At 41.9% G+C, this 22,787-nt stretch overlaps 1 protein-coding gene across 1 annotated transcript; it reads left to right on the top strand.

The window, feature by feature from the left end:
- Nucleotides 1–1,122: 1,122 nt before the first annotated feature.
- LOC114012737 (uncharacterized) lies at nt 1,123–18,232 on the top strand. The gene is made up of 2 exons (XM_027789608.2): nt 1,123–1,280; nt 16,413–18,232. Exons 1-2 carry the CDS (start codon nt 1,239–1,241, stop codon nt 17,424–17,426), a joined length of 1,056 nt encoding a protein of 351 aa, XP_027645409.1. The 5' UTR covers nt 1,123–1,238; the 3' UTR covers nt 17,427–18,232.
- The last annotated feature ends 4,555 nt before the right edge of the window (nt 18,233–22,787 follow it).

Below are 22,787 nucleotides of genomic sequence, written 5' to 3'. Positions count from 1 at the left end.
TCTTGCTACAGTGGTGCTATCAGGTAACAGGGATCCACATGTCATGCCTTCAATGGGTGCTTCCTTCCATAAGGGCTGTTGTCAGGCACAAGGAGCTCTTAGGATGCAATTGGAGTAAGCCAAGTACTAGGAGGCTGGTATCCTTAGCTGGGTAGTTTCAGTTGTCATGGTGGAGACATGGTGTAAATCTGTTCTCCTCTCCCTGCCTTTCACTCCTTACCTCCAGGATACCCAACCCTGATGTTGTTTGACAGTTGGTCACAGAATCCACTCTCCACGCTACATCTCTGTTAACTCAACTAATTCAGTCTGTATCTGCATTGCTGTCATCTGCCAGATCTGGTAGACTAGGCTCTCTCTTGGCTTTTGTTGCTCAGCCATTTTGCCTTGTTCCCTTTTGGCACATAGCTGGGAGTGCTGTCAGTGGACCAGGATTGGGACTGTTAAAGTCTCTGATAAGAGTGTACTAAGACTTGCTGCACTTTCAGCATGAACTTATGAAGGTTATTCTACTCTGTGCAATGAACACCTATAGTCAGTGTATCTGCCTGGGTAACACCAAAGGCTTGACATGGCTTAAAGCACCTTTTGCTCCACATACCTCACTGTAGGCTACCAGCCTTCCTTGGACTTAAGCACCCAATCATGCACTGGAATATGGACATAACATAAATGACTGGGCTTTTAGAAACCAAATATACCCAGAAACTGCATCACTGATTCTGATGAATTTCTACTTAGATGCTGAAACACAAATGTGGGGGCATTATTTTAGGAATCAACACCTTAACTGTGGAGCAAGCATGATTTGAAGATTGTGGGTCCACATTCTCCTGTGAAAAGATAGCAAAGACAAGATGAAAGACAAGCAGGGCACAGAAGAGAAGGAAAAAGAATGAAAGGATGGAAAAGGTGCATGGTAGGTGAAAGGTGGAGGAAGGGGATTCTTTAAAGATGGGTTCTTGAAGTAAGGATACTCCTCTCTTTAAAGAAACAAGAAGAATATAACACATTCACATTTGCTTTTTTTGGCATACAGAACCTGTTCAGTCCATAAGTGACTGCAGTAATGCTGACTCTAATCTCCCTCTTCTTATCTCTCTGTAGGATTTCTAAGCCTTTCAGTCGTCCTGAGCAAGCAAGGCACCGGGTCTCTGCATCTCTGCACACCCTGCCACAGCAGCTTGAACACTGCAGAGTAAACAGATCTCATCAGGAGGAGGAGACACTTCTCAGGGATGATAAAACAACGAGCAAAGCAAGAATTGCCGGGCCAGCTGGTAAGTGTGGAAGTGATGGGCTTCTTATTGATTGTACAGGAGTCTTGCTTAGACACATGGCTGGAAATTTTCACCTTTGAAAACATTACTCTGAGAAAGCTGAAAAGAGAGCAGAAGCCAGTGCTGATAAGAAGGGATCAATGCAGACCATGGATGGAATGTTATTAATAAGTGATAAGACTGAACTTGGGAGCTAATCAAATAAAAAAGACATTTTCTAGTTGGGCCATTGCACAGGCACTTGATTGCCGTAGTAATGGCAATGCAGAGATTAGAAACAATGAACTGTACAGCAAAAACTGGCTGAAAATCTCTCCTCATGGAAGCATCTATTTAAAAGAACGGTTAAAAGAGAACAATTTTCTAGAAGAGATATATTTGAGGATATTTAACAGGGGTGATGAACAGGAACCAGTGATCTTTGGAGCACTTAAAAATTGAAATTAATGCTGGCAAAAGATGCCAGATAAGCTTACAAACTCAATTCTCCTAGTTACTACTAGCAGGGTGACAATTCCACGCAGCTGGAAACTGGATGTCTAGGCTCTACAAATTTCTTCACCTGCAGGGATCATCTCCCATTATGCAGTATGGTTATTCAGTCTTTGGCATCTTTCTCTGAAGCATCACTTGATGTAAGCTTTAGAGGAAGAGGCCTGTAGCTGGGAATGAAAAGGAAGTATTTTCCCTAGCTTCATTGCATCCCCAACAATGCCTAGTCTTCCTATCCAGTCCTCTAGGATGGCTGCAAAACCTGGGAGACCTCTACTAATCTCTATGTATAAAAAAAGGATGGAAGCACAACTTTTCTGTATCCTTTCTTACTACATTTCTTAGGTTTTTTTCTATAAGTAAAGCATGTTTATAGCTTTTCATGACATATTTGTCTTTTCTGTTGAAAGCTCCAGTGTCTTCTGATAGATTAGAAAATTGCTACTACTAAAATAGACTAGCTTATACAGTCACTTAGGTAACTCTAAAGCCAAGCTACTAATAACAACCACCATCCGCTTTTCACTACTGGGGAAAGGTTACATGAGACTTTTAAGCCTGATTTGCCTAATTTCCTTAAGGAGATCTCAAAGATCCAAGAATTGAATGAGGAAATTAATGGGAGGCAGATAAGAATGCTGGTCTTATCTCGACAATAGGAAGAAGCAGCTAAGGGGGGAAAATCCCACAAGAAGGGTATTAGACACAGGGAATTTGTAAGGTTGGGGTCCTACTGGGTAGTTTTCCAAATGAAGAATGTAATTCAGATGCCTGTTGGAGAAATGGGGAAAGAGCTGCCATTTCTATTCTAGTTTCAGCAGTGCTAGTCATGCTGCTTTCCCAGTGCATCGGTACTATAGAATTCGAAGAGCACACAAAAAACTATGAGAGGCCTGAGGTACAATGCTGAGAGTGAATCTGTGTTTTGCACAGCATATAGGTCATGTCCTCTACCTGAACTATGCAAACCTTCCATAGCTCATGAGGATAAAGAAACTCATCAGGACCATGTTGTGAAATGAAACCTGCACATCCGTGATGCAGGGTGCTCGGTAGCTTTGCAGGTGTGTGGTACCATGTAACTTCTTAGATGAGTCCAGAGCAACTGGCTGTGCAATGATGACAATATTTTGGGAATCTTTCCTCACCATCTGACAGAACAGACCGTAGACCAGAACCACCACCACCACTCCCCATCCAGCCACCCACTTTCCAATCAGCACCTTATTTTTATGAGATGATGATGTGATGTCAGCCTTAAGACCATGGAGACATTTATTTAGTCCCTGTTTAACATGGGAACCACACCAAGAGAGGTTACGTTTGCTTTTGCTCCTGAGTCTGAGCACTTGGAGATTTAAGAGCTGAAATCCATGCTAATTCCCTCGGGTTTTTTGTAATCTGCCTTGAAGGACTGGACCAAATGTCCTGCAGGGACCAAGAGGGCTTGATTTGTCATTACTTCAAACAAGTAAATATATGAGACTTAAGCCCAGCTGTGGTCTGATATGGCAAGAGGAACTAAAACCCCTGTGTGATTAGTATACAGTTTATACATATCTCCAGTACCCAAGGTGTTGTTCATTGCTCTGAAATGGCTAAAGATCATCTTGAATGCTGCTGCTCACCTTCTCTGATTCCCTTTAATCCCTACACCCTTGCTTCAACCCTTCCTGGGAAGGAAATGCTTAAAAACAACCCCAACCAGGGACTTTACTGAGGGTAATAAGACACGAATGGTACCAACTATGTAACCAAAGCAGCAACACACATACCATCCAGCTGCTAAATGAGACATGTAGACAGTATGGTGAGTTGGGCAGGATGGAAAATAAGTAATAGTTCAGACCTGAAGTAGACCCTTTAAGGAGATAGTTTATCAAGGTAATTAATGACAGTAGCCACAGAAAACATCCTTGGTCTATGACATACATCTTCTCAGGTGAGGAACCTAACCAGAGGTACAGTCCAGAGCCATGGAGGAGACAGAGAGCAGAAGTAGGACTCTTCTTTCTGCCACTTGATCAGATGATAATGTTAAGGAAAAAATCTTATTTCAGTGAAGACTCCTTTTCATATGTATGATGTACCTTTCTGACTCATTCTAGGTTTCTCCATTCCTCTATTTTTTTCCACCAGAAACAAAACTGTCAGGAAGGACAGCCAGCACATGACTCCATTGAATGTGGACCCCTTCCCCTAAAAACGTTCCTAGAGGTGGGGAATGAACAGCCAATGCTACTCTACGACCAATGCTCTGCAATGTCTGTTCACATGTATTTGCCCTTTTAGCTACCTTTCTGGGTTATTTATTAGATATGTTAATAGCACCTAAAGCCATCTGGAGAAGATGATATTTAGTTATTATTCAAGGCTATAAGGAACAAAAGAAAATGTATCAGAAGACAATTAGAGAGCTCCCTTTCTGTCCCTTGAGCTGTTAAGAAAGTGCTATGTACTAATAGGTTTAACTTCCCTTCCTATTATGCTCTGATAGGATTTACCTTTCAAAGCACCCTGACAAGATAAGACAATAGGCTGCTGAACTGTAATAAGTGACACGGGTACACAGAAAATGTGTTTGTGTTTCAAGACACACCAACCTGATGGCTAAGGTAGGCCACTGTACCTCTCATCAGAGAAAACAAAAATTGTTCCAAGTCTTACAGAAAAAGCCTCCTTCACAAGTGAATTGCAAGGATGATGAACAGAAGTTGTGGTGAGAGAGAGCAAGGGGAGCCACAGTGCTGAGGAGACGTTCAAAAGGTCCAAGAGCTAAGAGCACGCTAAGGTGCTAAGAGGTGCTAAGAGCAGGCATCTGGGTAGTCTGGGGTTTTCTGGAGATAGTGCTGTTATTGGTGACTATGCTGAACATAAAACTGTTGGTATAGACAGAGATACTTTATCAAAGACAAAAGGCTCATCCTACTGAAACTAATGAGTGCACAATTCTATTAATGAGGAAAACTTGGTATTTTTCCAGAAGATCAGGAGGAGGCAAGGCTCTACTAAGACTTGAATTTGAGGCCTTGCATGGAATTCAGAAAGGGGATAGGTTTCATATTCACACTTCCCCACTTGTGAGCAAGCTTGACGGAACTGTTTGCATGTATGTACTGACTCACATGTACAGGTGTTTGCATTGGATCCTCAGCTAAAGGACATATATAATGGCCAAGAGGTATATGGGTGGGAGGCTTCGTTGTTCTTTAGCCATACACAAAACCGTGTGAAGACTGCATGCAATCTGTAAAATTGTTGTTGCAAATTTGGAAAAGCCCCCATCTTTATTCTGCCTTTGTTGAAATCAAGGGCAAGGTCATCATTGATTGTAAAAGGTGCAGGATCAAGGCCTTCTAGGATCTGGAGGGATTTTCCAGGGTGTACCTCTGTGTTCCAGTATAGGCATCCAGCTTCCAATAATACTGAAGATTTCCTTATTGGTTTACTTGTAACACCCACTAAAGTGAACAGAAACACTCCTAATGAGAGCTGAATTTCTGAGTTCAGTGCTACAGTCCTGAAGGCAGAAAAATAATAGTTTGTTAGGAGGGTCTTCAAAACACATGGGTGGTATTCATGAACTTGACTGGTGGTACACATTATACTGGAGAAGGCTGTGTCGCCTTAGCTCTAGCTTTAGACTATGCTCTACGGTGTTGTGGTTTAACCCCAGCCAGTAATTAAGTACCACACAGCTGCTTGCTCACTCCCCCCTCACCCAGAGGGATGGGGAGGAGAATCGAGAAGCAATGTAAAACTCAAGGGCTGAGATAAAAACAATTTAATAATTGGAAATAAAATAAAAATGAAAGAGCAATAATAATAATAATAATAACAATAACAGTTATAATGAAAAAGAGAGGGAAGGGAAGGAATGAAATCCAAAGTGAAGGGATACAAGAAACCAAGTGATGCACTGTACAGCTGCTCACCGCCCACTGACTGATGCCCAGCCAGTCCCTGAGCTGAGATCCACAGGCCCTGGCTGACCCCCCCCAGTTTATATACCAAGCATGACATCCCATGCTATGGCATACCTCTCTGGCTGGTTTGGGTCAGCTGTCCTGGCTGTGTCCCCTCCCAATTCTTTGTGCCCCTCCAGCCATCTTGCTGGCAAGGCCTGAGAAACTGAAGAGTCCTTGAGTTAATATAAACATCTCATAGCAACCACTAAAACCATCAGTGTGCTATCAGCATTATTCTCATCCTAAATCCAAAACACAGCACTAGGTACTAAGAAGAAAATTAATTCTATCCCAGCCAAAACCAGGACATACAGAAAAGTTGGAATTGCCTCCATGCCCAGCTGCTCATGTAGCAGGAGAAGAGATCCTTGTGAATTTGAGGAGAACAGCTTACCTGGAGAAGCACGAGGCTGCCTTAATCCTGGCATTGTGACAGAAAGTTGCTATTTTTCCAGGCTTTGTTTGTTCTTTGGAGTGAAATGTGTTTAATTCTCAGGAGAAAAGCTATTTTCTTTTCCTTCCTAACTGGTAATGGTAATAAACAAGAGGAAAATAAATAAAACAGAGGGAGGTGAGTACAATTGTCAAAATTCTCAGGGAGCTGGCAAGACCAGATTCAGAAAGTCCACAGTGAAATGAATGGATCCCTCTCCCACGTGCACACTTGGACTAATGGGAGCATCTGCAAGTAAGGGTGTACTATTAATTGGCAGAATCACTCTAATGGCACTAATATGTAAACATTCAGATGTTCTCAGGCTTGGTAGAATAAGTACTCCTTATTCCAATAACTGTACATGGTTCCTTGTAAGTCAGGAGACAAAGGGTGGAGCCAGCGCTGTAGTTGCAATGAGCTTTTATCTGTATCAAAATTGGTTCTTTTTGTCCAGGAGTTGAGCACAGAGTCAAGGTGAAGCAAAGGGTCTATTTACATTTCCAGATTAAGTAAAGTCAAATACTAAGTGTTGAATCAAAAAAGCAACTCTTGACTGATGGACTAGAAAATGCTCAAAAGCACACAAGTGCTATGATATCATACCTCATGGTTCAGAGGAAATGAAAACTGCTGCTGGACATTCAATGGTACATTAAGTGTCTCCAGGACACTACCAGTGATCCATGTGGCCAGGAACAGCAAGTTCTGCATGAGATAATTATTCTAAGATTTCAAAACAGGACCCGCTGCAATTAATGCAGCACCAGCACTTGTGTCCTACATGTCAAAGAAAGGACACAAGAAATGCAGTGAAGGATCCATCAAGTCTTCAATGACCTTTTAGTAATGAGCTAGGTAGTGTAATACAGCTTAGCTCCCTGGGTTCCTAAGGATGGAGGGAAATTGCTTGGCACAGTTCAGTTAGAGATGTGTTGCTTTTTTTCAGACCCACAAACATTAAAGGCAAATATATCTGCAGAGGTATTTGCACCCATAAAGCTGCGTGGGAAAAACAACCCCAACAAACCAAAAAAACAACCCCGAAAAGAATAACAATAAAACCCACCACCACCTTTCTTTATGCTGGGATCAGGAAGTGATACAAGATCTTGAAACCTGACCCAAGGGGCTCTCAAAAGCCTCTGCCCTTCCCAAAAACATTGGCTGAATGTTGAGCCTGAAACAAAACCAGAAAGGCAATTAGCTCTCATGAACTCTGTATGCCACAGGGACAAAATTCCGAAAGGGTTTTTAGCTCCTCATAGCACACTGCTTGGCTTAGTACTTTGAGTTTAACAGGACCATCTGGTTGGAGCCCTGAGTGTAATGCAGTTATGTGCCTAAGTTTTATTATTACATCTTTACACCCTCCACCCCCCTCGCCAAGGAACCTACCTGCTTATATTATGGACTCTACACTGCAGGAAACACAAAATTGCCCAGCTGGCTGTAGCCAGACCGAGAGGCTGCAAGGAGGAAATGGGATAAGAATTTAATTCTCAGTAGTTCACGGATAAACTATCTCCAGTTTTCTTCAGCTGGGACAAATTGCTTGGAGAAGGTATTACAGTGTAACTTATCTGCCAAAGCTCTCCCAATATGCTTTAACCATTCCAGAACAACTCCTTTATACAAAGGCATGAAGGAATCTTTGTGTTTGGATTATCTTCTCCAAATAGGGGAATTAGTCAGAAATTGCTATTCTGGTTGATTCCATTTGAATCTTTAGAAAGCTGCTTTACCCCATAGATCCAAAGTAGAACCTGTTTCATAGTAAATATAAAGTGAAATAATGGTGAGAGCAGTGAGACCCAGTAGAGTTGTTAAATCGTTTATACCCCAGGTCAGCCTGGTTTTGAGAGGTTTAAATGATGCACAGCAGGCAATCCCACCCTTTAAGTCAAAGGAAACGAATTTGTTCACTCTAAGTCACAGTGTCTGGGAAGACTGGGATCTACCTTCTTAGTTTTTTTGAAGAGGTGTTCTCTTGCCAGAGAATGTTTTTCCTTAGTTGTGGATATTTTTCCCATTTTTCATTCAGCAAGCAGTGGTACAGATTTTGGCAATGTCACCATGTAATCATGCTTTATTTCAATGGGTAGACTTGAATGGGCTTTGCTCCTATGGTAACAGATTTTTCGCTGCAGTTTTTCTTAGCTTTTTGAAGATGCCATTAACCACTGTTCCCATCAGCCTGGGTCTCTATGTGACTTGGGCTATCCAAGACTGGATCTCAAAAGTGTCAAGGTTACACCAGGCAAAGGAAAGGAGAGTGAGTGACTGGGAAAATGAGATCAATCTTTTTCATCTTTTCCCTAATCCTGGACTAAGCAGAGGACAAAGCAGCCCAGCAGAGCTTATAGGAGCTAAATGGTTGCTGCAAATTTTGCCAGTCTCAATGGTCCCTTGTGGAGGATCATGCGAGCGGGATCCTTTCTGCCCCATCCTGGTTCCTCTCTGTGGCAATATGCCCTTTGCTCAAAAGTGAGTAAAGGTCTCACTGTGCCAGCCGCCACAGGGATCTACAGCTGCTTCTTGAAGACATTATCTCTAGGGCTATGTCAGCAAACCAGGTGGAGTTACAGCTAAGATTTTGGCAATATCTGCAACTCTGGGCTTGTGTTTAAGGTCACATTTCTGTAGCTGTGCTTGCTTTCATTTAATCTTGTTTGCTCTGACGTCAATGCAAATGCAGCAGCAAGCCCATGCTGTTACACGCTCTATTATTATGTTTTTTCTCTCTTAAATCATGACTAGCTTCTTACGATTGAGTTAGATTTACTATGGAGAGGGGCAGGTTGTTTTAACAGTGCAGTAGCTACTGTGTTGGCATATTCTATCCAAATACCGAGTGTCTGCACTTCATAATTCTGTTCGATTGATTCTTGTTATAACAGCCAAAAAGCTGAGTTCACTGTGAGCTGTGTGTGCCTGTATCCTGGTGCAATTCAGACCTGAATGCTAATGTATTAGTCCTGCCTATTTTATACATAAACAATTTATTACCTTCATATGAATTAAATTTTCATGACATAGATTAATGCATTCTGCCTACCATCTGGAACGTCCTACAGTGGTCTCCAAATGGTGCAGGGATCCACATGTCATTGAAATGGAGCCCTTCGCAGAGCAGAGCACAGAAGCTGAGTTACACTGCACAACTTTAGGGCCATTGGGTAGCATGGAATAAATCATCGACCTGTTGAAACTAGAGGTAAACCTAGGTTGGAAGAGGATATAGTGATTTTCTTGAGCGCACAGCAAATTTAACAAACTCCCAAATCTTGCAAAATATCTAAAGGGCATCCCTTGATTGCAAGGCATAGAGATGTTCAGTGACTTGTCTGTGGCTGTGGAGCAAGTCCATAGAAAAAGTAGTAACAGTTCCTCCATCCCCTGCGTGCCCACTGCACTGCTCTATAAAGCAGCCTCTGTTTGAAGAGCAAAAGGGAGAAGAGTCAGATAATAGGCTTGAGGATAAAAGAAGTGACATCAAAATCTTTCAACATCCATGTCATTACTGGATCAGAGGATGGGCTGTCATTGACTCTTCTGGCCTTAGACGCTACAGCATTCATCAAGAAAATTGTAAGTTTTCAGGGAATTGGAAAGCTGTGGACTTTCAGGTCATGTTTAATCATTTTTTACAAAGAAGCTCTATTTGTAATACCCCTGCTGTCAAAGCATCAGTGGATTAACAGGACTAGCAGGTAATTCTGCTTTAACATCAATACTGGTATAACACTATATGCTGCCTACAGCTTAATAGGAACATTTGAAAAATGTATTTGTGGAGTGACGGTATGAAGTAAGTAATAGCTGTAGAATGTGGGTAAGAAAATTATCACAAAGGGCAGAACAAATATTCAGGCCTTTTCCCAGCCATTAAAGGGATGGAGTCTTCTCTGCAGGCTCCAGTCCACTGCTGGCTCCCTAGTCTGAGTTTCCCTCCTTTACCTCTAGCCACTGGAGCCACAAATTCTTTGCAGTGAGACATGATCACCTGGAAGATGAGTCAACCCACCACCTAAAGTACTGTCTGAAGTACCTATTTTCAGAGAAGGTGAGCTGGTCATCCTCCGTTCCTATTGAGGGTGCCCTAGACATCCAGCTCAGACTGGACTCCTAACAGTTGAAGAGAGCAGAGCTTACTCCTGTCCATTGTGCACAGTCTTCAAATAGCTCAGAAATGTGTTCTTGAAGGCACTCCTACTACAGGGAATCCTCTGGTCTGATGAGACTACACCTGAATCAACAACCCATTGGGAGCCTGCCCTGACTAAAACATGAGGCAAGCCTGGGCAAGAAACAATCTCAACCCCTTCTGTTGGAGCTGTGGAGATGCAAATGTGCTGTAGGAAGGGGTAAGGAAGTGAGAAAGGAGCTTTTAGCCTTGTAACTGGACATTCAGGGAAATTTTAATACTGAAGCCTCTTTATATTAAATTGACTTTGTCAAAGGGCACCTCCAAGGATGCCCTTACTGCCAGCCTGTGTAGTCATGCCAGTTTTTCATTTCTGGCCTAACTGGTCTAACAAAGCAAAAAGGAATAATGCTGTGGAGAGATGGGGTATGGGGGCTTGAAGGTCTGTCTTTTAAGTAGTTAATTTCCTAGCCTATATGTTTTCAGAAAAGGTAATGGCACTGCTGACACCTTCTTTTCAGAAGACAGGGATCCTCATTCTTCCATTCTGAATGAAATATTGCAGGGGATTGCTGAGAAAACATGCTTGTCTCCCTGGGTATTTCTGAGTGCAATGGATGAGTGGCATCCAGAGAACAGGCAGATTGAATGATAGCAGAGTTGCTCGCACTGCCTCCAAGGTGCTGGTCTCTGTTATCAGTTGGGATAGTGCAGGGTACCAAATTAGTTCCTAGACATGAGCTTCCACTGTATCAGATAGCTCCATCTTTCTGGATTTTACAGTGCCAAGCTCTAAATTAAGAAAAACCAGCAAGGAAAGGGCTCAGTCTCTTTGTCTTTTCAGGTTCTGCTCATGCTGCTATCTTTGTGGGCATGTAATGTAAGCAGGAGTTGGTAGTTAGCAGGGGATATTGCATTTTTCATTTCTGCTTCACTCCACTCACAGCAGTGAGAAGATTTAGGCCAGTGCTGTAAGTCACACACACACATACACCCCAGTCAACATGGGTCCAACTGCAGGTGCAGACTTTTACTTCTCATACAGTCTTGTTGAAATGGCCAGGATTTCCAGGTGCTCAGGACTTTGGGAAATCAATCTCCTTACTCTGACAGCTGAGGCTAAGGTTTTTGAAGCTGAACTGAGGATTTTGAGTTATGAGTTAGATCCTTAAATAAATTGGCTGAATTTAAGAAGTGCAAAGCCAGTGCTACTGTTGAAAAACAGGTCATTTATTTATATCTTAAATCTGGATTTAGAAATCTAATATTAGTTGCTCATTGTTAACAAATCTTTGTCTTGGTCTAAGTTAGGAATGATGTCCCTATTTAGATGTGGAAGTTGGAGAAGTTAGCTTACGTGACTTTACTTGTCATCACAGACTGCCAATAAGAAGTCCAGGACTAGAGTTCTACATCTTCCCTTCCTTCTTGCATTATCGCAAAACCCTACAAGATGCTTCCCAAGACTTAGGTTGTTCCATAAAGCTTGGCAGTCATATGGGAAGTCTGGAGACTCCATGATTTGCAGATTGGGTGTGCCTGCAAGGGCAGGTCTGCTGCAGGTTTCCTAGAACTCAGGCTGCTCTCCTTGTGTATTCAGGGAGGAGCTGTTAAAGCAATGATAACATTAGGAATGAGAGTGCGCCAACTTGTATGAAATGGTGCAATTCCTCTTAAGATCCCCCAGGGTTTATGAACAAATTTTAAATATGTTTTCATGAAACATTCCTTTACATTAACGATTGCAAATACAAAGTCATGTCCAAAACCTTCTCTCACCTACAAAATAAAACCTGTAATGTAAAACCCAGTCCTCTATGAAGCAAAACTTGTAATTAGGATTTGTAAAATCCTACAAAATGTAAAGAATTTGGCAGAGCATCATTGAGAAAAATGTTGTATACATGTTTAGCATTACTTGACATAATTTTCAAGTAATTATAGATTTTTTCATGTTTAGATTATTCAACAGATATCACCTTCTGTAGAGCATTTTTTTTTCTAAAAAATAAGTTCTCTGGAATTGAACCATTTTAGGGAAATAACATAATTCCGCTTCACCTGTCACTGTGTAACTTGTACTGTATAGTATAGTTATATCTAAAATGCTCCTACGGGTTACAAGAGTGAATCAGTACCAGTTTACAGGGGGGAAACGGAGTTACAGAGAGACAAAACATCTTCCCTGCTATCACATGAATAACTTGTGGAAGATAAGGGATTTGAAATGGGTTCCCTGATACTGGGCTGGTGTTCAGGCCATTCAACTGTCTTTCCTTTGTTCTGTTTTGATACTCTTCTTGCTATTGTTGTTTTAAGATACCAAGTAGTGCAATGGAAAGGGAATTGTGGCAGAACGACACCATCGCTGGATCCTGCTCTGAGGAGACTCGGCAGGGACTTGTGTGAAGTCCCCTCACTCACTCCACCTTGGTAGCTGGCTGTTTTGGGATCAAAGACAGCTATGTGTGATGTTAGCACTGTCTTCAGTACTGCTGATTAGACACTGTTACATTTTAGCTTCACCAGCCCGATGGACCACCTGACTTCCTAGGACCCACTGACTCACAGTATTGTTTTTTTAATTTTTTTCTGGTACAGCAAATGATGATGTAAATATCTGACATTGCAGGTGTGATCTTTATGCCAGCTGACAAAAGCTGACAGGACACTGCGAGGCTGGAGGTTTAAGGAATTTCTGAGAGTTATTCGGATTTGGGGATTTGGGCTGTTTGCTGCGTTGTCCATTCACAGTGACCTGAGCTATTTAATGTATATGCAGAAGCTGCAGTGGAAGAAAAGCCATTCATTCCTGGATGTTTAAACTGAATCATTTCTCTCCCCTGTTGAATGACAGCACGTGTAATGGATGTCCATGTGACAGAGGGCTTTTCAGTAGCAGAGTTTCAGGCATCACACAGAGAATTAAGGCACACTGAAGGCTTGGTGTTTATTTTGGAGCTGAACCCAAAAACCCTGCACTCTGGGGACAAGCTTTCAACCAGATAAGCCGAAGGATTTGATCTGTGAACTTCCTTTCTTAGGTATTTCTGTCCTCCCCTTTGAAACACAGCAATCAGTTGATACACGTGATGATGGGAAGGAAAAGCATCTGAGTTGTGTAACATCTGCTTATCACTACAGATTATCCTGTAGCAATGAGATTAAAGCTTTTCCTCATGTAGGAATAGCTTGGGATTTAGAGTTGGGTTTTGTTTTGGTTTTTATTGTTGTGGGCTTTTTTCTTCTTATGTAATGTACTATAAATTTGGTTTCATTGAGCAAGGAGAGGAAACTTCACAAGTGTGACTGAGAAAATGGGGTTCCTTAAAGGAAGTGGACATTTTTAAAGGATTCCTTTCAACCATGACATATCTATAATTATATATGCTATAATCCCAGTATTGCCTCCTGGTGGTTATGTCCACAATAGGACTGAAATGGGGAAGCATTATGGAGCCATACAGGGAAGTGACTTCCATAAAATAGTGGTTTCATCACTTGTGTAACAACAGAGGCTGAGGACCAAGACTGGAAAGGAACCTCAGCTCAATTTCTTCTCTTGACCTAGTCATCAAGTTGGTGAACAAGGTTTCAAAACGGCATAAAAATTTCCCAAGACTGTATTGCAAATCTCACTTTCTGCCTATACGCCAATTGTCTATACGCTCTGCAATGAGCAGACTCCTGAAACTGAAATGAAGTAAAAAGAGCAGAAGCACCTCTCTCTGAGGACCATCCAGTCTGAGCACTAAGACAGCTTAAGTAGAGAGCCACTGGATTGCTGTTTATGGGGGACACCAGCTTTCCTACATGTGAGGCCACTCTGTGCTAATTTGCCACTGGTCTACAGTGTATGCAATAAATTTAGTAAAATAGCAATAAAGTACTGTAACCCTTCTGTCTCTGCCCTTCCACTACTCAGCAGTTTATATCAGAAGAATCAGCAAGCTGAGACCAGGAAGGAAAGTATTTAAATTATATGAAGGTTTAGGTTTCTGAATAAAGACTGGTGGTCCCTTTGATAATACCTCTATCGTAATACTTTGATCCAGAGAGCTTGAAGCAGTCATTCTTTGTATGAGTGTCTCTTTGACTGCAAAGGGAATTTTAGGCACAGAGCAATTACCTACACAAGATTGGGCCAATTACTTAATTAAATTTTAAGTAGGAGTATATGCATAGCAGATGGACATTTTGAGAAGGTACTGAGTAATGTGTGCAGGGTAACAGAGGATGCAGCTTATCTTGCACATTAGTTTTGGATGGGTTTTAAGTGTATTAACATCAGAACTCCAATCGGATTTAGGTGGTGTGTAAAATTTCTCCACACCTTCTTAACCTGGCTGAATTTTACTCAGACGAATGCAGCACAGAATGATCCAATCACTTAATCACTCCTGTCTGAAAGTAGCATGAAAACAAAGAATAGCCACAGCTAGAAAGAGGCATTGTCTAGGCACGTTGACCTATAGGCTTGGACAGGTGGCTGGGTTTTAGCTGGATACTCACTTTTTTAAGGCAGCTAAAAGGCTTTTCAACCAAGATCTTTTCAAAAGTTATAGTTTGTAGGCACTATATTGTTCATCTTTTCTTACTTTCCATTCCCATACCTCACTTTGCATTGGAGCTTTCATTCTGTCTCATTGCTTTATGTGCCTGCATTTTAGGACAAGGGTTTATTTATGTTTATTTTTTTTCACTTCACATTTAAAGAGCTATAGGCAGCCTTAAGTGTTTTCCTGGAACACAGCAAGACACAGAAAGGGCAAGAGGAGTATCCTTTTTATTTACTAATAATGATGTAATGATACTAAGCTCAGGGGCTTAAAAAAAAAATAAAATCCCATCAATATCAGTGAACAGGAATTACCAGCGCAGGTTTGGTTAGGTCAGATGAGAGGAGCTGTGAAGTAAAATAGCTCACGTTCTCTGTATGTCAGAGGAAAAACAAGGTAATACTATCATTTCAGAAAATATATTTATGATAATAAGGTCCAGAAGTCCAAGATACAGTCAGGAATATTGCTCTTGACTGTCCCATAAAATGTATAGTCTGTACAAGAAACAGAGTAGGAATGGAAAAGAAACCTTAGGGAAGAGGACTTACTCCTTTAGGCAGGAGCAGGGATACAGCCCATCTCCCGATGACACCCATGAAGCCTGTAATTGCCTACACAGCACTAGAGTTGAACAGCAAAGCTCTGTTTACAATGAGGTACTTATATTTTTGATGAAAATGAGGACTTTTTCCCAACCATGACATAAACTTTCTGTGAACAAGGTGAAGAAACGAACTCCAGGTTTGCCACATCTGCCTTTAGCAGTTCCTTTAGCACCTCAGAAGTCTTGCTTTTGAAACTGAACAATATCCACAGTATTATGAACACCATCTAGGCCTATTTAAGGGTATTTTTCTATTGACACAAGCAGAATCATCACTGGCTTAATTGTCTGTCTTTCATGGAAAAGTACCTTGTGGAATCAGGCAGAATTTTGGCAGAAATTAAGATACTTGCCCTCCCCTATCAAGCATATGTCAGTATACGCTCAGGAGTGTGCTGGATGATCACTCTCAGCAGAAATGCCCATCACTTCAAATGTCAGAGGAAAAGGGAAGGACCCACACCTGAGCCTCAGGTAGGAGCTGCCCCAAGCTAACATTAATTCTCTGGTATTTTCCATGTGTTGTGGAGGTCCTAACCTTCCTTGAAATTAATGACTGCAGGTTACAGGCTGGTGCTGCTCACTGCTTAGAAAGGACACACAGTATTTGGGACAGAGTAGGAGAAAGAATGGCAGTGCTGTTTGAGATGCACCAGTGACTCTCAGGGAGGAGACAAGCACTGATTCCTCAGTTGTCAGGCTTATTTATTCTCTAGACACGGAGACTAAATTTGCCCTTTATTTTAGATTAGCCTGGAGTAAGACAAAATATGGAGCACAGTACTTAGGATTTATAGTTATGAGGAGTATGCTTCAAGGGACACTAAGCTTGCACTTCTGTCAAACTCCTGAACATCATAATAAAACCCAACCATGATTAATACAATGTATGATAGTGATCCCCACATTTGTTTGCTTTCTTTAAGGGTGCTCCAATGGCTGAAGAAAAGCCCAAGTATAACTGCACTGTTAGTGAAGTCACCATTGTGAACCTGCAGCCTGAGAAAAATCCCATTCTCATCTTGCCGGGAGGGAAGCCAGGAAGTGAACATAGAAACCTTGGTTTCCAACCTCCTTCTCCAAGGATTTCAGAGAAAACACTATCTAAGGGAGAGAAAAAATTGTGGCCAGAAAAGGTGAAAAAAGAAGGAGCTTTGTCTCCCAGCCTGCATCGTGCAAATGAGATGTGTAGCACAGAGAACATCACCCTGAAGAGGCCAGTGAAGCTGGCCCCTCTGGAGATCCCTCTGGAAGTAAAAGAAGCCCAGCTCCAAAGGATTATGAGCATCCAGAGAGAAGCCCAAATGGCTGCTCAGAAACTGACGGTAATCAGCTCCATCAGCAATGAACCCCATGTGAAAAGGGTAAAGAATCTGACTCAGGGGGAGTTAGAAAACCTTCAAAAGATAAAGCTGAGTGAGAAGGCTTCTCTGGAGAATAAAAATGATGCCCTACCCCCTAAAAGCAGCAAACCCCTGGGAGAAATTCAAATTATTTTGCCTCCAGAGACAACCTCTAAGCTGACTAAACAACCAGGTGTTGAAGAGGCTCCCAAGACACTCCATAAGCCATTAATCCCCACTCTCCAGGTATCTGACATGCATGAAGAGTCTAACAGACCTGACAACACCCCTGATCCTTGCCCAAATGCTTCTCGGCGCCGATTCAGAGTAAGGCACATGAAAGAGCCCCAGGAAGACTATGGGAAAGCTAAACCCTTAAAAGTCATGGATGCAAGTGTGGGAGAAGGCAAGCAGAAATCTCCAGGTCAACGAACACAAAAAACCCTTAGTGATGCAAGCAAGCTCATTGAAAATGTGGCCAGAAAGCAGAAGGAACGAGGAGCAAAGCAAACAGAAATGGATGAAGCCTCTTTTATGAGGAGGCAGACTACTCGAAGGATGGCCTTGGGAGACATCGTGCAGGTGGATGAAGACTGAAATCATGCGTCATGTAATGCATAGGAGATCTAGACACAACAGCTACCCAGTAAAATATTTTAGACCGACTGCTTAGACAGCAGTCTTCAGAAGAGTGTCTGGAGATATTAGTAGACCACACAGTGAAAATAAGTTAATATTGTTGAACAACTCTGTAATTTCTGAGATGCTCAAACAAGTGGGTCATAGGGCAAATGTCCTCCAACTCACCTAACAATAGAAAGGACCCAGCTACAGTCCTGAGTCCAGCATGGAATACAACTTTATGAGATGCTTATGGACCATGCAGGAAAAATCTGGATGTGGACTGGGTGGAGAGACCAAGAGAAAACCAGGAACCTAGAAAATACTGTACCTAGGGCAAGACAAAAGGAAACAACATTATTTGCTCATGAGAATACAGCCCTCCCACTTTCAGCTGTGGCAAGTTTGTTTCAGAAGGACAAGACTAAGATATTCTTCATATCTATTGTTGGCAGAACAAAAAGTAATTAGCTTAAGATTTAGCAAGAGACATTTAAGTCAGAAAAGGAGAACTACTTTTAAGGACAATAAACACTAAAGAACGCTGTTTACAGAGATGGGAATCTCTGCTACTGAAATTTTAAATAACACATTAGACAAACACCTGTCAAGGATGATTTCAGACGAGTTAATCATTCAGACACAAGGGCCAGATGATCTGTAATGTCCCTCAACCTCTATTTTCTTATATTGTATGGTCTGTCTTTTCAGTTGTCCACTTGCAGAGCTACTAACCAAGCCATGTAGTACAAAAGTGTACAATAAACGCAACTTTTCACCGAGTCTTCTTCATTGTCTTACAGCTAGTGTCAAGGTGTTAACTGTATCCTTCAGAAGGCAGTATCTATTAAATGACTGCTGTTTCTTGATTTCTTCAGACCTACTTATGCTCGTTCCCTCCCAATGTCTTGGTAAAGGGAGGAACAGTTAATCCTTATATTTTCATTGTCTTGTCTCAAAAAGCTCTGTCTTTCACTTTTTACCTGTTCACCTTTGGTCACCTTTTAAAATCATCATCATCTTTTGAAAACTGAATATTATTTTTATGTATAATTGTCGTGGTTTAACCCCGGCCGGCAACCAAGCACCACACAGCCACTTGCTCACTCGCCCCGCCCCAGTGGGATGGAAAGGAGGATCGGAAAGGAATGTAAAACTCAAGGGTTGAGATAAGAACAATTTAATAGGTAAAGCAAAAGCTGCACATGCAGGCAACGCAAAGCAAAGAATTCATCACCACTCCCCATGGGCAGGCAGGAGCTCAGCCACCCCCAGGACAGCAGAGCTCCATCATGTGTAACGGTTACTCGGGAAGACAAACACCATTATGCCAAATGTCCCCCCCTTCCTTCTTCTTCCCCCAGTTTATATACTCAGCATGATGCCATATGGTATGGAATATCCTTTTGGCTAGCTTGGGTCACCTGTCCCAGCTGTGTCCCCTCCAAATTTCCTGTACCCCCCCAGCCCTCTGGCTGGCAGGGCCCAAGGAACTGAAAAGTCCTTGATTTGGTATAAACATCACCCAGCAACCACTAAAAACATCAGCGCGGTTATCAACATTGTTCTCAGACCAGAGCCAAAACACAGCACTGTACTAGCTACTAAGAAAATTAACTCTATCCCAGCTGAAACCAGGACAATAATATGAAATAAACCAAGCATGCACAGACTCAACTTAGTCCCAGAAATCTGTTTTAGGGGGCAAAACCCTATTTTTGTGTTTTTTTAAACAGCTGTTATGACAAGCTGCCAGAGATGCTAGCACAGAGCAAATATTAGTAAGGTTAACATGTAATGCAATTTGCCTTGTACATGGCTTTTACAGCAAAAAAGTCTTCTGGTAGTTCACTTGTTTGGTTGCTTGATTTGTTTTTTCCTAACGGTAGTCTTTCTGCTTATCAAATGGTCTTGGAAGCTGGAAGTTAAAGAAACAATGGTGAGACTTGCCATAAAATTACAAGAGTTGGCAAAAATACATGGATGCCTTTCGAAAAAAAAGAAGGTGGCTAGAGACAGCAAAACTTGCCTTTAAACATACTGAGGCTGGTGCAAGAAGAGAAAAGAAGAACAAAGCACCTTATTACAGAAAAGCGGTAAGCCTACTTTGCCTTTTATTCTTTCTTCTGTGCACATAATGAAGATAGCCAAAGACAGAGCAGACAAGGTCTTGGAAACTATTTGAGTCTTTTACTGCATTCCAACAATACTAGAAAATGTGAAGCTTTTTTTTTTTTTTGGATGACACATTCCTTGGTTGTTCTCTTAGTAAGAGAAAAGCCAGAATCCAGATATTCTTCTTTTCATTCTTGAGCGTTTCTTGCTGAAGAGAAAATAGACATTACCAGGACTGAAACTATGCCTAGGTTTGTCACAGAAGCAGAGACAGTACTTACACAAATCAGTCACCCTGTGACTTGCCAACAGCTTTATCTGTTAATTTTCTACTGTGACAGTAACTGGGGAATTGAGGGCTCAAAGCTTTGCAGGCCAGGTAATTCAAGATGAATAAGGACTGTGGTAATAGTTCAACACCAAGCAAGAAATTAAAATCAGATACTAAGCCAGGAATAAAAAATGCAAAAGGCTGTCCTCCTTGTGATGTCTGGGCAGTAAGGAGAAATTGTTATTTAACTCATAAACTCAACTGCACCTCTGACTTACTGCACCTACTTAATGGTGAATATGAAATTGCAACCTCAGTGTGTTTTGCTGGCATCTCACAAGTTCCCAGCCAGACAGTTCCACCCAGCGTTAATGTGATCTCCAAAGAAAATGCTACCAAGATTTGCAGTGTACAGTAGAAGAGGGATGGCATGAGAGAACAGCTGAGTTCTTGAGTTTAGCCTGGCTCAACTGAGAAGCTGTTGCCCTTTGTTAAACTATGATGTACGAAGGTCCCTCAAATGGGTGTATGAGCTCACCTAGTTGAGACTCTTGCCTTGGAAATACAGTGACAACTCAACTAGCATGAACAAACTGCAATTGTGTGGAACTGTGGGAAGGTCAGTATATGTATCAGAATGACATGGTATTGCTCTACTCTTTTACTTAGCTCTTTTAATGCAACTAAATGCATTAAACCATGTGTCCAGGAACAAATTATGAAGTGTTGCTTTAAAAATGTAAAGCGGTGAGAATGAAAAGAATTTAAAGGTCCCAACTTTCTCCTGTGGTTCCAGTGGCAAATTGTTGTTGCATGCATGGGCAGCAGACCTTTGATTAGAGGAAGGGACTAAAAAATCTCTTCTACCTCCATCATTAGCAAGATCATTGCTGAAATGGTGTCTCCAGGATCCACTGTCCAGCTTTACATGGAATTTCATGCTCTGTGTCCCATGCTTCAGAAATCATCTTAATGTATTGGAAAAGTGCTAGATGGCTGATCTGAATTCTGGGAAACACACCTTCTGTGTGACAGGGAAAAGGATTGATCTGTAGTTTATCCAAAGTTCTTTAAGAAGAGAATAAAATAAAGATATAAACAATTTAGTGGAAGCTGAATCTTAAAAATTCCTACAAGAACCGGGCGCAGCATTTTAACTCAGGCTGCTGTCCAATATAAATGCATGCTGTCCTGGTTAGACCCTCCCACCACCCCCTTATGCTGGCACTGCTTCTCAAACAGTGGTACAGTGACCTGGAAGAGGCGATTTAACATAGCAAACTCCCAAAAAAGTTTTCAACTGGGATCTGTCCCAGTCTTGATTTACTGAATGGCTTCAGCAGTGCTTGTGTCAGTATGAAGGAGGGAAGGACAGGGAAGGACACATTCATTCACTGCATGTATGCACATACTAACTGTACTTGTGTCGTGCTAAACTGTGTCTAAACTATACTCTAAAGACAATAAACTACTGCATCAAAATGCTAAGGAACACAGTGGGCTCTTGTGACATGATACAAATACTTGAAAATGCTTGGCTCTATCCTTAGACTCCTGTATACTAGAGAATAATGGTGGCTTTGGTTTAGAAATGCCTGGCCAGTGTCAGCTGGAATAGCAGTCAAGGGAATACCATACTCTGTTCTGAATCTGTGCATCCTTCTGTTCTACTATGGTTTTAAATCTATTCAGTCTGAAATGTGATGACAGTCACATGTTTTCCATAATAGAAAATTGTATCAGTGCGGGAGCATCAGGGGAGCTCATACTTACCCAAACTATTAGAGCAGGTTGCTCCCAACATTTTGCTTTTTGCTAGTAAAATAGGTATGACTCGATGCTATCTAATGGCATGACAATGTGTGCTTGCAGCCCTGAGACCCAAGTGTATCCTGGGCTGCATCAAAAGCAGTGTGGCCAGCAGGTCAAGGGAGGTGATTCTGCCCCTCTACTCAGCTCTTGTGAGACCTCACCTGGAGTACTGCGTTCAGCTCTGGGGCACCCCACATCAGAAGGACATGGACTTAGTGGAGCAAGTCCAGAGGAGGGGCAGAAGATGATCAGGGGACTGGAACACCTCTCCTATGAAGACAGGCTGAGAGAGTTGGGGTTGTTCAGCCTGGAGAAGAGAAGGCTTTGGGAAGACCTTATTCAGTATTTAAAGGGGGCTTACAAGAAAGACGGGGAGAGCATTTTTAGTAGGGCCTGTAGCGATAGGACAAGGGATAATGGTTTTCAACTCAAAGAGCATAGACTTAGATTAGATATTAGGACTGCATTCTTCACTATGAAGGTGATGAGACACTGGCACAGGTTGCCCGGAGAAGCTGTGGATGCCTCATCCCTGGCAGTATTCAAGGCCAGGCTGGATGGGGCTTGGAGCAACCTGGTCTAGTGGAAGGTGTCCCTGCCCATGGCAGGGGAGTTGGAACTAGATGAAGTTTAAGGTCCCTTCCAACCCAAACCATTCTATTATCCATTCTATGATTCTATGATAATGGTTGCTCGCGTATAAAGTGAGTAATGAGGAAGCAGTCCTGTGCACACATAAAATAACAAATAGAGGGCAAATGTAATTTCAGAAGAATCCCATTGAAAAAGCAAGATTAGGGCAAAGGAGGGATTTTTGCCAGAGAACTCTGGCCACGTCAAGGTGGATATTGTGGAGGGGAACCGAACTCTGTTACCATTCACATGCTGTACATCTATCAGCACTCCATTCAATTGCTTCGTCTTCGGACTGACATCAGAGAAAATCTGACTCAGTAGCATGTTTGAACTGGGGATGACACAATCAGTGGAGCTGAGATCTAACTGACCTATAAAAACATTGTCATATTGAGTATAAAGGGAAAAAATCTAGCAACTGAATAATGAGGAGGATCCATTCTTACATTAAAATGTTCATAAAGGAATAAATAGTGCTTTAAGGATTCATACCCATGTATCTG

The sequence above is a fragment of the Falco peregrinus genome, chromosome 3, assembly GCF_023634155.1.
Source record: "Falco peregrinus isolate bFalPer1 chromosome 3, bFalPer1.pri, whole genome shotgun sequence".
In the NCBI taxonomy this organism is placed as follows: domain Eukaryota; kingdom Metazoa; phylum Chordata; class Aves; order Falconiformes; family Falconidae; genus Falco; species Falco peregrinus.
This window is presented reverse-complemented; position numbering and strand designations above follow the sequence as displayed.